At 32.7% G+C, this 15,558-nt stretch overlaps 1 protein-coding gene across 1 annotated transcript in view; it reads left to right on the top strand.

Annotated features, from left to right (window-relative positions):
• LRBA (LPS responsive beige-like anchor protein) overlaps positions 1-15,558 on the top strand; it is a 613,453-nt gene that overhangs the window by 122,702 nt on the left and 475,193 nt on the right. Inside the window, exons 23-28 of the mRNA XM_045552108.1 lie at positions 7,650-8,714; positions 9,695-9,873; positions 10,739-10,892; positions 11,308-11,488; positions 14,413-14,534; positions 15,014-15,121. Of these exons, the coding sequence (XP_045408064.1) occupies positions 7,650-8,714; positions 9,695-9,873; positions 10,739-10,892; positions 11,308-11,488; positions 14,413-14,534; positions 15,014-15,121 (1,809 nt within the window). The remainder of the gene's footprint in view (positions 1-7,649; positions 8,715-9,694; positions 9,874-10,738; positions 10,893-11,307; positions 11,489-14,412; positions 14,535-15,013; positions 15,122-15,558) is intronic.

Below are 15,558 nucleotides of genomic sequence, written 5' to 3'. Positions count from 1 at the left end.
TTTTGCTTCAAACTGAACACTATTTTGAGTACTTAATATTGTTTTCTATTACATGTTAAAATGCGTCTACTCTTTAATTAAAATTTAAATTAAGGGATTTAAACTATTCTGAATTATGAGAATTGTCCAAAAGCATTCTTTTTCCAAATAAATAAAACTAAAACCTTAGTTACTGTGTTTTGTCTAGGCTTATATTGCCATAAGGTAGAATGGGTTTATGACTTAAAATAATAAATAAGTAAAGGTTAATCATATTTGAGTTAAAAATATAATGTAAATTAGATTTTCCCCCAAATGATGAATTTGGATAAGGTACTTAATTATCTTAGATTCTTTGAAATATCTGAAGATTTTACTTACTGTTAACGGTCTGATGAAATACCTTAAAGTATAAATTTCAGTCACTTTTAGAAGAAAGTACCATGTAGATTGGGTAAAAAGCATGTGGAAATCAATTGATTTTTTAGAATTCTCTAGGTGGTTTTAAAAAATATTTTTAAAAATCATGATATAAACTGGCATTTATTAAAGTGTGTGTGTGTGTGTGTGTGTGTCTGTATGGTGGCTATATAAGATTAAAAGCTACCTATTTTAAGAAATTTCAAAAGTTACAAAATTTTCTATTTCATGGATTGTCAGCATTTTATACTTAATTGCCAAAGTATTTTTTGTTTTAATTTTTAAAAGTGATTGGGTGTTGCTGTGTTGCGCAGACTGGAGCGCAGTATAGCTCACTGCAGCCTCAAACTCCTGGACTCAAGTGATCCTGCCTCATCCTCCTGGGACTACAGGCGTGTGCCACCATGCCCAGCTTAAATTACTCTTAGCTTTAAAATTTTTAAATCAAATAGCATTTATTATTTTTCTAAAAAATTTAAAACTGTAAGTGTTCATTGAAGGAAATCTGGAACCCAGCAGAAACTCATACACACAAAAACCAAAAAAATCACCTGTTATTGAAACACCTATGTATAACTTAATATTAGCATTTTGGTATAAGACCCTTCCGTACATAAATATACATATACAAATAAGTATTTTTTTATAAAATGTGATCATATTTATACCATTTTACAATCTTATTTGATGATATAATTATATGAATTTTAATGGCTATATATTTGGTATATGTAATATGTCATATTAGGGAGAAGTAAAGTTAAGAGCAAAAGCTTTAGCTGTGATATAACATTTGAAAGATATTAGACCATTTATGATTCTAGGAAGGAGTGATTGTGTAAATGATTCAAGTTTACTTTTTGAATTCTTTTTAAAATTTTATTTGATTTATATTAATATATTACATATATACCGTACTATAACTCTTCCTTACCATTGAGCAGTGACGAACCTGCTCATATATATATAACTCTTGTTTTGTAGGATAAATTTCTATAAGTGGAATTTCCAGAAAGAGTCTGCACACATTTTAAAAAGTTTTAGTAGATATTGCTAAATTGCTCTCAAAAATATACTCTAGATTTGTGTGAGAGCATCTGTCTAGACTGCTCTTAAGAAATTAATCAAGATGAACTGTTTTTTAATCAAAGAAAAGATTAGTAAGTTATTTACTGATATTCTTTTATGTTACTGTTCTTCCTATATTTCTCTCTAAAATAGGGATAGTACTACCCATCTTTTAGACTTGCTATTAAATGTGTCATTACTGCTTGATGCTTAAAACAGGATACAGTAAGCATTCAGTATATCTCAGCTATTGCTATAAGTATTTAAAGAAAAATATCCAGAATTGCCTACCCAAATGAGCTTAACTTAGTTTATAAGTTTATTTTTAGTTTTTTTTTGTTTTTTGTTTATTTCAGCTTAACTTATGCCTATTTTTAAGCATATTGTAAAACTGGGGAACAATTATTGACTACATATAAATTCTGGTACTTTAAGAAAGTTTGAGGACAGAATATTTTTTTTTCAATAAGTTTCTTTTAAATAAGTTCTAGAATGCTTACATGTGTTAGTATGATATTTATAGAGATTAAGAAAATACTAAGTGGTTAGAAGGTTCTGTTTAAATTATATCCTTTATATTAATAAGGAAATGTTGCTCAAAAATCATCTTATAAAAGAAGAAAGTCTGTTTTTGTATTTACTCTGGTTGGTTACTAAAAAAAGATGAACTTCAGAGCAAAAGCTGTAATTTTGATGTTATAGGGGAGGAAAAAATATTTTCCTTATATCCATCTTAGGTTCACTGGCTGGGCCCCTGTAAATTAGACTTAAAAAAGATTAACAAGACAAAACATACCAAATTATTTAATGTAACTTTTAAGTGACTGGGGAGTCTTCATAGGGGAATAAAGACCTAAAGACATTTTTGTACTAGTATTTTTATACTAGGTTAGATGAAGAGTGGAAAGTCATGGAAAAATGTAATAGAACAAAGGAGTGTGAGCTCGGAATAGTAAACTGTGGGAAACTTAGCAAGGCCTGTTAATTCTGATTCCTCTAGGTGTCCCCTGTCTTCCAAAGTAAGGCTATTTCTTTCCTCCAGGTGTAGGGAGGGCACCTCTCACAGGAGGGTCTTATAACCTGCTTTTGGGGAGAAGGGCAGGGGAGGTCAGAGAGTCCTTCCTGCACCTGCCATTTCTCAAATTCTCCAGGTTGAAGTATTCAATAGGCTTAAAGCACTTTATTTTGGGATAATGTGTTCTGGACTTTGTCAACTACAAACAAACAAACAAAAACCTTTGAACTCTGTGGCCAGAAAACAAATGCAGTACCATAAGCAAAGTCAAAATTTTTGGCAAATGACAAATTTGGAAAAACTGTTTAGAACCAAAATAAAGATAACTTTCTTAATATACAAAGTGCTCTTAGAAATTGATAGGAAAAAGCAACACAGTAGAAAAATGTACAAGGGACATGATTAAATGACCCACAGAAAACTAAATAAAAAAATACCTTAGATATATAAAAAGATGCTTGAACCTAGTCATTATAAAGGGACTGCAATTAAAACTATACTGAAATATTTCACCAATATATTAAGTGAAAAAAGAAGTAAAGAACACTATGTATAGTGGGTATATATGAATAAAATAAGTGGGAAAATAAGAATTTATATTTGTGTATATGTGCAAAAAAAAAAAAACCTTGGAAGAATACAAAAGAAATTAATAACTGGTTGCCTGATTGTAGACAGCACTTTTGCAGGTGAAGATCAGTGGTGGGGGGAGCTTTTTACACTATATGTTGTTTTATATTTGGGTCATGTGAATATAACTATTCAAAAAGTTTTTTTTAAGTTCATTGCATGCATGAGTATATGCTGCTTATTGTTTATATCACTTATTTTTCTTATGGGATTTTTTCTTTTTGCTATTTAACTTACAATGTGGTTTTCATAATTAATTCTCTTAGGTAGTTTTCTTGGGATAGCATAGCCTTTTACTTGATCTCTCTCCAGTCATGCTCTGTTAGAGCAGCATTTAGGTTTGATCTAGGCTATTTAGATTTATAAACAAGGTGCTTTGCATAAAATAGATAAGTAAATATTTATAATTTGATTTTATGTTGTATATGTTACCCTATAATGTTGTTGCAAGGTGTTGCATCAGAGTCTATTAAAGATCTCATGAATGTGGTGGTAATCATTTTGACCTATGCTCATTGGTACTACATATGGGAAGATTCAGCTGTTTTTAAAGATATATCTTATTTATCAACTGTGGAAAATGTTGGTAACCTAAAATTAAAAGTTAGCATATCATATTTAGCTGGTATTTTCATAGGAAAATAACATACAATGAAAAAGATGCATTTATTTATAAACAAAGTTGCTAAACAATGCTTAATGTTTTAAAAAATCTAAATTTTTATAGGTTAAACAGTTTCAATATATGGATTAAAAGGCTAATATTAACCTCCTCGTGTATTATGTTCGTCTTTTATCTCCTAATTAGTAAATTTGAGTACCAATGAAGTTGAAAGTAATGGCAAAAGAAATGTAATAGCCATTACCTCATAAGCATCTCTAACTGGTAGTTTATAAAAGTGCTTTCCAAACATTACAAACAGTTATAGATTAGCTATCAAATGATTGTGAAGATTAATGACTAGTTGTTAGCTGGGTAATTTAGAACAATATCTGGCAATTAATTGGGAATTATCAGTTTTAAAGTCACAAATATCTTAAGAAAAACACTATCTGAAAAAGATAACAATGCTAATTGTTCAATTGCCATTTAGCTTTTAGACTTGGAGTAAATTGAAGAGAAATTAAAAAACCAACCAACTTCAGGATTTTGAAAGCATTTCAAATTCTGAAGGTAAATGCTTTCCAACCTATGGTTCTATGCTCAGTCTGACTATTAATCAGGTATGAAGCTAGAATAAATATATTTTCAGATATTTGAGGTCTCAGAAAATTTAGTTCGTATGCACTCTTTCTCAAGAAGGCACTGGAGAATGTACTGCACAGGAGAGAATAAAACAAAGATGTGAGATGTAGGAAACAGGAGAGACAGCATAGAACAGAGATGAAGAGTGATCCCAGGATGGCAGCCTTGTAGTAGACAGATTAGTCTGTCTGGATTAGAGCAGTTTGGCTTAAGGGACAGATTGGACAGGGGGTTTGAGTTGTTGTCACTGAAATGCCAGCCACTTTTATAACATTTTTTTAAACCTGAGGACACCTTACTCACACGAGGAGGGCCTGTATTCTTATGAGTACTTGGTTTATCTTGACTGTGTGCTGATAAAGTTCCTGCTGTCCCACCGCCTGAATCACCTTGAGGATTCTCACTTCACCCGGCAAAAGCATACTCTGCCTTGAGCTACTTTTGAGGGTAGATGTTCACTGCGGTTAGCTTAGAACTGAAAATACAAAGTAGTCTACTTCTCAGACCTCATTCATACCAGATAAACGCTTCCTGGCTCACACTACCCCTGAAAGGTTTTCCAGTTCTCTTGACCCCTGTATTTCCCAGTATTTCCTAATGACCTTGCCTACAGACTTCCCAGAAATAGCTTTATATATCTTCTCAGAGGAGCTGAAGCCCTGCTGCAACTCACAGATTCTGTGTGTCTTGTCTTCTTCTGGAAGCCTGTAGTTAGTTGTGGGCAGCATTACCCTTTCTTTAGACAGCTGGCTAGGTTTGTGCTAAACGTAGTTTTTCAAACTAAACATAATAGGTATGTTTACTCTAGATGGTAAAATTACTAAAAAACAAGTAGTAAACAATAGAAATGTCATGTCAGAATAGTGATTTCCTCTTGATGGAGGTGGAAAGGTTAGGGAATACAGTTTGAGAGGGCCACATTGGGGAACTGTGAATTACTGGCAATGTTGTATTTCTTGACATGGGTGATAGGCACAAGGGATTTTAAAAAAATTGTTATTTTTTAACCTGTACAAATAAATTGTATATACTCATGTTTATTGATACATTTTATAATAAAAATTCTAAAAAACAATACAAATAAAAACAAATGATCACTGAAAACTAAATTCATTCTGTAACATAGGCTGTTGTAGAAATAAGTGGTCTATTTTCAAAATCTCCATGAGGTTGGTAATATGTAACTTGCCTTCCTTAGATAGTGATAATTATTTTATCAGTGCAGAAACAATTCCTTAAAGTCAGTTTTTTACACCATAGGCTAAGTGATCCTTCTAAAATGGAAATCAGTTTGTATCTTCCCCCAACTCCTGATTCTCAAATGGTTTTGTCAGAATAAAATGCAGTCTTTAACACAGTCTGCAATCTTCTGTAGTCATCGTCTAGCCAATGGCTACATCTTTGACCTCATCTTCCACAGTGCTTAGTCCACTGGTTTATTGTTATTCCTGAAACATACCAAGCTTATCTTGGCTCTACGGCCTTTGCATTTGCTCTTTTCTGCCTAAAATGCTTTTCCTTTTTACGTAGCTTGCTCCCTCTTTTATTCTTGTCTTTATGCAAATATAACAGAGAGGTCTTCCCCAGGTAGACTACTAAAATACACCCTCCCACCTGGACTTCCATCACAGTTATTCTCTATGTCCTTTTTTCCCCTTCAAAGCTTTTATTACTCCTTGACATTATCTTACATATGTGCTTACATATATGTTTGTTTATTTTGTGGCTCCTTCATTAGAATATAAGCTCTATGAAGGCAGGCATCACACAATGACTGGCATACTATAGATGTTCAGTAAATTTTTGTTGAACAAATATGAAGAATCGGTCAATTAAAATACCCATTTCAAAGAAAATATTGGCATTGTAGATATAAAAGAAATTGATATTTTGTTGATGTTATTGTGTCATTTTACTGTTTAGTGTGAAATACATGTATTTCTTTTTGAAATATTAAAGATTTCTAAATATTTATAATTAAGAAAATATTTACAATTAGGAAAAATATTTAATACTAGAAAAATATTCCCTAAACATTTTTATTTTTAGCTATATCACATTATGGCATGAATGTTCTGTATATGTTATGAATAAAGGCTAGTTAATATATATAGAAGGAAATTTTTGTTGTGTGATATTTATACTTTTGTTTGCCTTTTACCTATATATACTCCTGTGATTCAATAAGGCATATGGTATGAATTTTTGTGCATTAAAAAAATCAGCTTTTTTTCTTTTGTTATCGTCTTATACCGTTCTCTTATATGAGGGCTCAGTAAAGATTTATTGAATAAATGTTCTATCTACTATATATACTATAATGTAGATTACAGGAACAAACAGTTTTCATTAATAAAATATAGTTATACTTTTCCTTTCTGCATGTGTTGTACTTTTTCTGGTTTTTTGGGGGGGGTGGTTAGGGTGCTACCATTAAAACACCAGTGGAGGTCACACAATAGTGGCTATAAGGTAATAATCCTTGAAGAGATTAAAAAATTATAAATCCTGTGACATTAACAATTATAGTATTCTTTTTAAATTTTTCTTCTATTCAGTTTTTTCCATTTACGTGGGTAAAAGCCAAAGCATGATTTGGGATTGGTCCCAGTGCCAAGTATATAGTAGTCACTTACATATAAGTGGAATGAATGGATGCATGGGTGGATTAACTGACACTTTCAGAACATTTGGGACCAGTTCAAACTTTGAAAATTATGGCTGACCTTTGGGGAAGGGTGGGATTTTTCCCATTGCTAAAAGAATTTGTATTCTTTAGCTTAGTAAGATAGGGATTTTATAGCTTAATTGATATGTGGAGAGCTGCTAAAATAGTGAGCATAATTGATATTAAAAAAAAAATCTCTCCTAAGGACAAATCATGGGGAAATGGGTTTTCATTGCAGTTGAAACAATGTATTACCCAGTGCATAAAGCACTTCCCAGTGGTACACACTTAGTTCCTGGTACAAGTTATAAAGGCCAGTATGATAGTATAATATATTCTTTGCTTATACATCTTTAAGAATAGACTAAATAATTATGTTCTTGTTTTGATTTCCTGCTATGCTACCTGTTAGCATTAAAATTGGCTATAGTTTTTATGAATATTTAGATTTTTGTGATCGACTCACATTTAACTTATAATTCTATCAAAATAAGGATGTAGGAAAATTAAATTTTATTATATATATGTATTTGATAATTGTTGAAAATATTTAAATTTTATATTTTATAATTATGTGTTAAATTCTTATGCCTATTTTAACTGGTTGTACATCTTTCTTCTAGGTCACTTTTGAAATACACAAAGAAAACCTTGCCAATATATTTAGGGAGCAGCAGGGAAAAGTTGATGAAGAAATAGAGCCATGTTCTTCAAGTCCAGTCCAAGCAGTCTCTGTCATTGGCAGAGATATTAATGTTTCAGTAGGGTCTCAGCAGTTAGATACAAAGGATTCTTCTGTCTATCCTCATTTCACTAGAAGTAGTGATGAAAACTCAAGTATTGAAAAGACAAGTTCAGTAGAATGTGCATCCAGCATTGAACTGCAAACTCATAATACATCTGATGAAGAAGTGAAAACTGAGCAAGAAAACCGGGAGTTACTGCATGAAGTCACTTTGGAGGAAACATTCACAGATGACACAATGAATGCAGGTGATTTACAAGTATCTCCGGACATAATAGAAGCTGTGACTATTTCCTCTAATTCTTTTAAAACAACTGGCAAAGATACAGTTTCTATCAGTGAAGTAACTGCTTCCATAAGTTCCCCTTCAGAAGAGGATGCTTTAGAGGTGCCAGAATTCTTGGATAAGTCTATAGTGGAGGAAGAGGAAGATGATGATTACGTGGAACTGAAAGTAGAAAGTAGTCCCACTGAAGAAGCCAGTCTCCCCACACAGCCCCAAGATAATAGTTTATCTCCAGCTGCATCTGAAGCCAGTGAAAGACTGGAAATGTTTGACAATGATAACAAATTAATATTTCAAGAGGAAGAACCTCTTACTAAAAAGCAAACTGATACTGAAACTCAAGATTCTAAAGATTCTAGAATCCTGACTATGACAGCATCAGCATCTTCAGCTACCTCGCCAGAAACTGCTGTTTCCCAAACAGCTGTACAGTCAGATACTGGTCAGATGCTGGAGGAAGGAGAGACAACAACTAACCCTGCTAGAGAAACCAAATTAATTAATGATTGTCATGCTGATACCTTTGAGGGTTCTGCTACTTCTGAGCAAAAGATTGCCAAGTTGGATGTTTCCAGTGTTGCTACAGATACTGAGAGACTGGAATTGAAGGCTAGTACAAACATGGAAGCACCTCAGCCTCATCGACCTGCACCTGAGGTAATTATATATATTGTCTTCTTGAAGTGTATTTGCACTGAGTTAAAATAGAGCAAGTGTATATATTTGCATTTTATTTTATTTTGGATTGGGTTCATATCCTATTTGCAATCATATAAATGTGATGAATGTAAAGATTTTATTTCAGATCGTTAGCACAGCGTTTGGCAGTTAGTGTGAGTTCATTAAGTGTCAGCTTTTATTATTTCTACCACAGCATTACTAAAAGTTACCACTTTGAAGTTTCAGGATTGGTATTGTTTTAGTTTATAAAGCAAATATTTGATACACTTGCAGTTTACCTTTTATTTGATTAACCTGACCATAGTAAATTAGTTTTCCAACAAAATCTAGGGCTACCTACCTGCCAGTGTATAATTTTAATTACAAAATTTTGTGATTTAAAATTGTACTATAAGGTCTGTAAGAGAGAGGAGCCTTTATGAGATCTAGAGGCACAGCCTTCTCCTCTATCATTATCTCAAAGTAACTCATGAGACAAGGGTTGGTAGCATGTTGTCATTTTCCACTTTATTGAGTTCTTATTCTCTTTCTCCTTCCTTTTTTTTTTTTTTGTTGGTTTATTTTTCATTATATCATCTTTATTTTTGTTCGTTCTTCATTCTAGCCACTTTATAATCCAATTATTGCCTGGATTATAAATGCCACCTTTCTTTTACACTAAGATTCAAAACTTAGAAGTGCTGCTTCATTCTTTGTTACATAGTAGTAATACTTACATGGTTCTAAGCTAATTAATGTTGAATTGTGGTAGTTTAGCATTTTGGTAACTTTGTTTAAATGTACTAAAATACTAATGTTATTACTCATTGATAGTTTTTCTCTCTCTAATTTGGTTATTTAGTGTCTTAAAATGTGATTATTAGATGAATTGCATAGAAGCTACTAAATTATTTACTTTTCTAATGCCTTCCTTTGAAGTTGAACTTATTTTATTACTTTTAAATTTTCCGTATTAGATGTCAAAGCAACAGGAGCAACCAGGGCAAGAAATAGCACCAGATGCAGTTAACGGACAAAGGAGGGATTCCAGATCTACTATGTTTCGTATTCCTGAGTTCAAGTGGTCTCAAATGCATCAACGTTTGCTCACTGATCTGTTATTTTCAATTGAAACAGATATACAGATGTGGAGAAGGTTTGTCCCTTTGTTTATTTTAGAAGATATGTGTAAACCTAGTCTTTGTATTCAAAGAAGTTTATGTAAATATATTTTGTAATTAATTTCAGACATTTGGTTAAAAAGTAGAATATAAATTATTCTGTGGTAAGGGTTTTACTGTGTAAACTTTTATTCTTCATTATAAGAATGGGAATCCTTGTCTGGATTACAAAAACTTGAAAATCAGAGATTTCTCTCATGTAAAAAATTTGCTGAAGATTTCTTGTAGCATATTTTATAGCATGGAACTCACCAGAAGGTAGATCTATACGTGGGTTTATTACTAGATGTGCTAAAAAATAACTGGGATAAGTATAACATTATCCATGTCTCCAGTGTGTTTTAGCATTAAAAAATCTGTATATTTTAGATTAGCCTTCATTGTATGGTTTATGATTTTAAAAGTGCCTAATTTACTTTTATTTGCATATGACTCTTCTTCTGTTCAGAAGCATTTTATGGCATTACCTAAAAAATATTAGTAGAAAATTCATTTTCAATAGCACATTTACCATCGTTTACCTCCTAGTTTTTTGCCTCATGACTTCTCAATTTTGTTCCCAGTAAAGGATAATTTTCTTCAACTTTTTATACCAAGTGTAAAATGCATAGTATGTATGTTTCAGCACTGAAGGAGGAGGGCATGGTTTGTAACTGCTGATATGGAATGGTCTATTTCTTCTCAGGAAGTATACACCCCCAAAATGCCTCCTGCATCATTATCTTTCGTCAGTTTTCAAGAGGAAGCAAAAGCACCTTCTTATCCTCCCTCCCCTCAAGTAGGCAAACTGTGATTTCCTTTCTTTAGCTTTATCAGTAAACATCATTTATCTTTGGACAGCCATTCAACAAAGACAGTTATGGACTTCGTGAATAGCAGTGATAATGTCATCTTTGTACACAACACAATTCATCTCATCTCTCAAGTGATGGACAATATGGTCATGGCTTGTGGGGGTATACTGCCATTGCTTTCAGCTGCTACATCGGCTACAGTAAGGACTTAATTACTATATAAAATTGGTGTGAAAACATGAGTGTTATGCATCCTTTTGACTAAAACTTGAATGTGGTGGTTACTGTGCATCATAGGTGCTGTAAATCAAAAGCAACGGGATCTTTTACAATTACTTGAAAGGACCTTAGAATCTGTTCCAGGAATGAAAGGACTAAAAAAAATGTCGATTCCGTAGGGATGAGTCAGCTAGTGAAGAATATGGTTGACAGTGTTTCACCTGTATGTTACCATTGACCCTTTTTTTTTTTTTTGATGAAATAAGGAAATCACCTCTATTGTACTAGATTTTTGAAAGCCAGACCTCTTACAAAATTTAGAAATTTGGGGAATATCTGGTAAAATTAAATTTTTCTAAGACTATAGATGTAAATGTCAAACCTTATTTCTTACAGCATGAGCTGGAGAATATTGAACCTACTCAAGGCCTTTCAATAGAAGCCTCTGTGACATTTTTGCAGAGGCTAATTAGCCTTGTGGATGTGCTTATATTTGCAAGTTCTCTTGGCTTTACTGAAATTGAAGCTGAAAAAAATATGTCATCTGGAGGAATTTTGCGGCAGTGTCTCCGACTGGGTGAGCTGTTAAAACCCAATAAATAGGAATTTACTTTAAAAGTTCTCAATAATTCAGAGATTAAATTGAAAATTATCTTTCTTCTGTTGGTGAGAAAATATGTGCTAGCCAGTTTGTCATATGGCTACTTTTTAATGTATTATGCCCAGTAGTAGTTGCCAAGTTGGATAGGGGGAGAAGGATATATTTTGAAAAATCTGTTATACTAAGGTGTTTCTGGTCAGCAATCCCCGCCTCTGCCAACCTCTTTTTGGTCTAAAGTAATACTTCTGAAATTTTAAGGTGATTCATAACCATGAATCACTTGAGGATCTTGTTAAAATATAGATTAGATTATATAGGTCTAGGGTGAGGCCTAAAATTGTCTACCAAGGCCCAGGTAATGTTGATGCTGCCCTTCTTATAAACACACTTGAATAACAAGATACTAAATTAGCATCATTCAAGTACTGTCTTTATTCAGATAAGCTGTGGTAATTTGTTAAAGCAGTTAATAAAAACTATTAAATCTCTGTTCTTTTCCTGGAAGAACAGAATCTCCCATAAAAGTAAAAATATGTGAAATGACCTTTTAGTGTTAACTGGACTTACTTAGGGAAGCAAAAAATTTTTTTCTTTGCACAGGGTTCCTTGTATGTAGTTCTAAATTACATGCAGAGAATTTGTTAAATGATTTGCTTATTAAATGAAGGGAAGATGATGAGGAGAAGGGGACCCAAGATATGGAAGCAAACCATTAGGAACCATGGCCATAGGAAGGCAGATCAAAAGTGAAGCACTTGTGGAAATACAGCATCAGAAGTAGAAAATCTAATTAGTTAATTAAATATTTTTCTATATTTAGTAAGAATATCTGTTACATAAACTAATATAAACCTGTACCTAGACTTTTTGGTACAATTATTTTTATTCAAAATGCTAGTCAAAGTACTTTTAGACCTAGAATGCTCTAAAGAACTTGTTTTAACAATTTATAGACAGTTGTTTTAAAATTTTAATTAAGAAAGATTCAAATTGGTCAGCATAACAAAAGCTATCATTTATTGACTACTGTCATTTGTCATTGCTGATTTTCACAGTGAGTCAGTAATCATTTTGTTCTTTTTATTCATGAGGAAATTTGGAGATGAGAGAAATTAAGAAATTTACCTATACCTAAAAAGCTGTAACAGGTGACCTGAAGTTGGACTTTGAATACTATAATTTTGTCTAACCCGTGCTACTCTTTCTGTTGTAGTATACCTCTTTAAACTTTCTATTAGTTATATAATTAAAATATTTAGAACTTATTGCTTTTGTATGTTATTTTCAAAATCGTTTCACTTTCCTAGAAGTACATTTCTAGAATTAAAAATTACAGGGCTGTACCAGAAATGTTTCACTTTACTCAGGAATCATGAGATTTAGAAGCTAGGGAAATTCTCTGTCTTCCTTATTTTCATAGCTGTATAAGAGAATTAAGAGATAATTCAGGCTACTCCAGCATCCTCTGTTCTTTTTTTTTTTTTCCTCTTTCTTTTTCGAGACAGTTTTGCTCTGTTGCCCAAGCTGGTCTTAAACTCTTGGCCTTAAGCTGTCCTCGTGCCTTGACCTACCTCCCAAAATGCTGAGATTATAGGCATGAGCCATCACACCTGGCCTAAACTATTCTTATATTAATATATACAAATGAGACTTGGAAAGTGTCCAGGATCACTTCATAGAGTATGGTAGTCTAGGGGAACAATTCAAATGTTTAATCTCTGGTCTCCACATTCCTGGTGTTTTCAGAGGTTGGGGGTTAGAAAGTAGGATGGCAACAAAAAGAGTAACCTGTATTGTTGAGACTGATTGACACTAGGAAATGTGGTGTGGTTTAAACTTTGTAATGTAGACCTGAATTTGATTTTATGCAACCTGTGACAAAAGTGATCCAAAAAGTTATAATATTTTCCTGGCCCTGCTACCAAATTTGACAAAGTTGTATTCCATATTCTCTCTCGCTCCCCCACCCCTTCTTTCCTTTGTTCCAACTTAATTGTTGCTTTCTTTTGGTTCCTTTCTGAACACTTTGCTTTCTAAATTCTTACCTCTGCTAGCCAGATGATAGGCTGGTGATACTTAAAATCCCCACTTAAGTTTTCTATTTTGTTTCTCATTTGCTCTCCTATCCTTGTTCAATTCAAATACTTTGAGTGCTACAGATTTGATTGGGAATTGAGATAATTATCTGGTATCAAACAATTCATAGACAAGTGTGCATGACCTAATTTGTCCTTTAAAATAACCTAACTGCCTGATTTGTGGGAGTTTTAGAGAGGCAATTTTTGGACTGCATATTAATCAAATTTTCTTCTCTGCCCACTTTCTAAGCAGTTTTAATGAAAGCCAGTAAATACTAGACCTATAAAACTTCCTTTAAATGTTGTACCTCCATCAGTCTCAATTATATCATGCTCTAATGATACAATATAAGAAAAACACGAAGGTTTCCAGTTTAATTTACTTTAATGAAGAGAATAGAAGATTATTATCCTAGACTAGTTCATGGCAATGTGATTTGCTCTTTTTTCTTCTACTATTCTTTCAATTCTTTTCTTCTCTATATTTTTCTTAATAAAAGATTGCCCCAGCTAGCTTAAGTGAGATCTAAGAAGTAGTAGCCTGTTGTTAAGATTCCTGAACTAATTCTCTTTAAGCAGACCCTAAAGTATAGACCACTAGGCTATAATGCCTCTCAAGATCTTAACCAGGCCATAACAGGGAAGCTAACAATATCAGACAACAAATAGGTGATAAAATCTAGGGACATTTTAGGAATTTGCCAAAGGTAATCTATTTTGAATAATATCTTCTGTAAATCATATTGTATAGATGATTTTTATCTGTTCCATAGTCTTAAATGTAATTTTCTTTTCGTTCCCAATCTTTTCCTTACATTATAGTGTGTGCAGTAGCAGTAAGGAATTGCTTAGAGTGTCAACAGCACACACAACTGAAAACTAGGGGAGACAAAGGTTTGAAAACAATGCAAAGCCTTATTTCCTTGGGGAAATCTGCAGCAAAGGTAAGTAGACAGTATAATTATATTTTTAAAAAGCATACTCTTATTTACAATTAAGATCTTAAATTACTTGTTCATTTTGACATAAAGTTAAATAAATCTGACAGAGATCCTAAAATAGTTATTTTAGACTGTGGACATAACATTCAAATATTTGTGTTTAAATATCCAGAAAAGATTTGTTTATACTTAATCTTGTCTGCTTTTCCAAATGTTTACTTTTCTTGTTTCTGTGATACCTTTTCGTTCAAATATGTCAACTTTTCCTACATGACTCTCTTTTCCACCTACTCCCCCCCAAAAGTAGATGTACATGCAGGAGCAAAGTAGGAGAAGAAATGTTACAGCTCTGTTTTTCTGGTTCTTGGAATACCGTGTTTATTTTTTTAAAAAATCTGTGTAATGTGTGTTTGTGTTACATTTATATATACATACACATACATATATATTTATTATTATTATGTTTTTTTAATCTTAAATAGAGTCCAGTGGACATTGTGATGGGTGGTATATCTCCAGTAAGAGATCTTGATCGGCTTCTACAAGACATGGATATTAATCGACTTAGGGCTGTTGTTTTCAGAGATATAGTAAGTCACAGTATTTCTTTCACATACTCTCTTAGTTGATACATATTTCCTCTTAGGCCCAAGTGTTGAGAGTAAAAACTGTTTGTGATATAAAATGGTCCGGTAGTGATAGGGAGCCCTAGAAACAATTTCTTTTGACAATGATTTTAGAATCTTTGAATATTATGAAGGATTACTATATAATGGGAGCTAATAGATCAGAGTAATGATACCAAGAAGAATAATGCATTATTACATAGTGAGTACATAAGTATTTTATATTAACATATACTCATTAAGTACAACAGGTTCTTGAGCTGTATACCTTTGTAATTACCATTTTATAAATGAAGAATCTGAGGCACATAAAGCTGGAGTTATTTGTCCAGGCTAATGTTGCTAGTAAATGATGAGAGTCAGGATTCAAACCCAGCAGTCTCAAAATTCCAGAATCCATG

The sequence above is a fragment of the Lemur catta genome, chromosome 5, assembly GCF_020740605.2.
Source record: "Lemur catta isolate mLemCat1 chromosome 5, mLemCat1.pri, whole genome shotgun sequence".
Taxonomy (NCBI): Eukaryota; Metazoa; Chordata; class Mammalia; order Primates; family Lemuridae; genus Lemur; species Lemur catta.
Note: the sequence above shows the minus strand (reverse complement) of the source record. Positions and strands in the feature narration are given on the sequence as shown.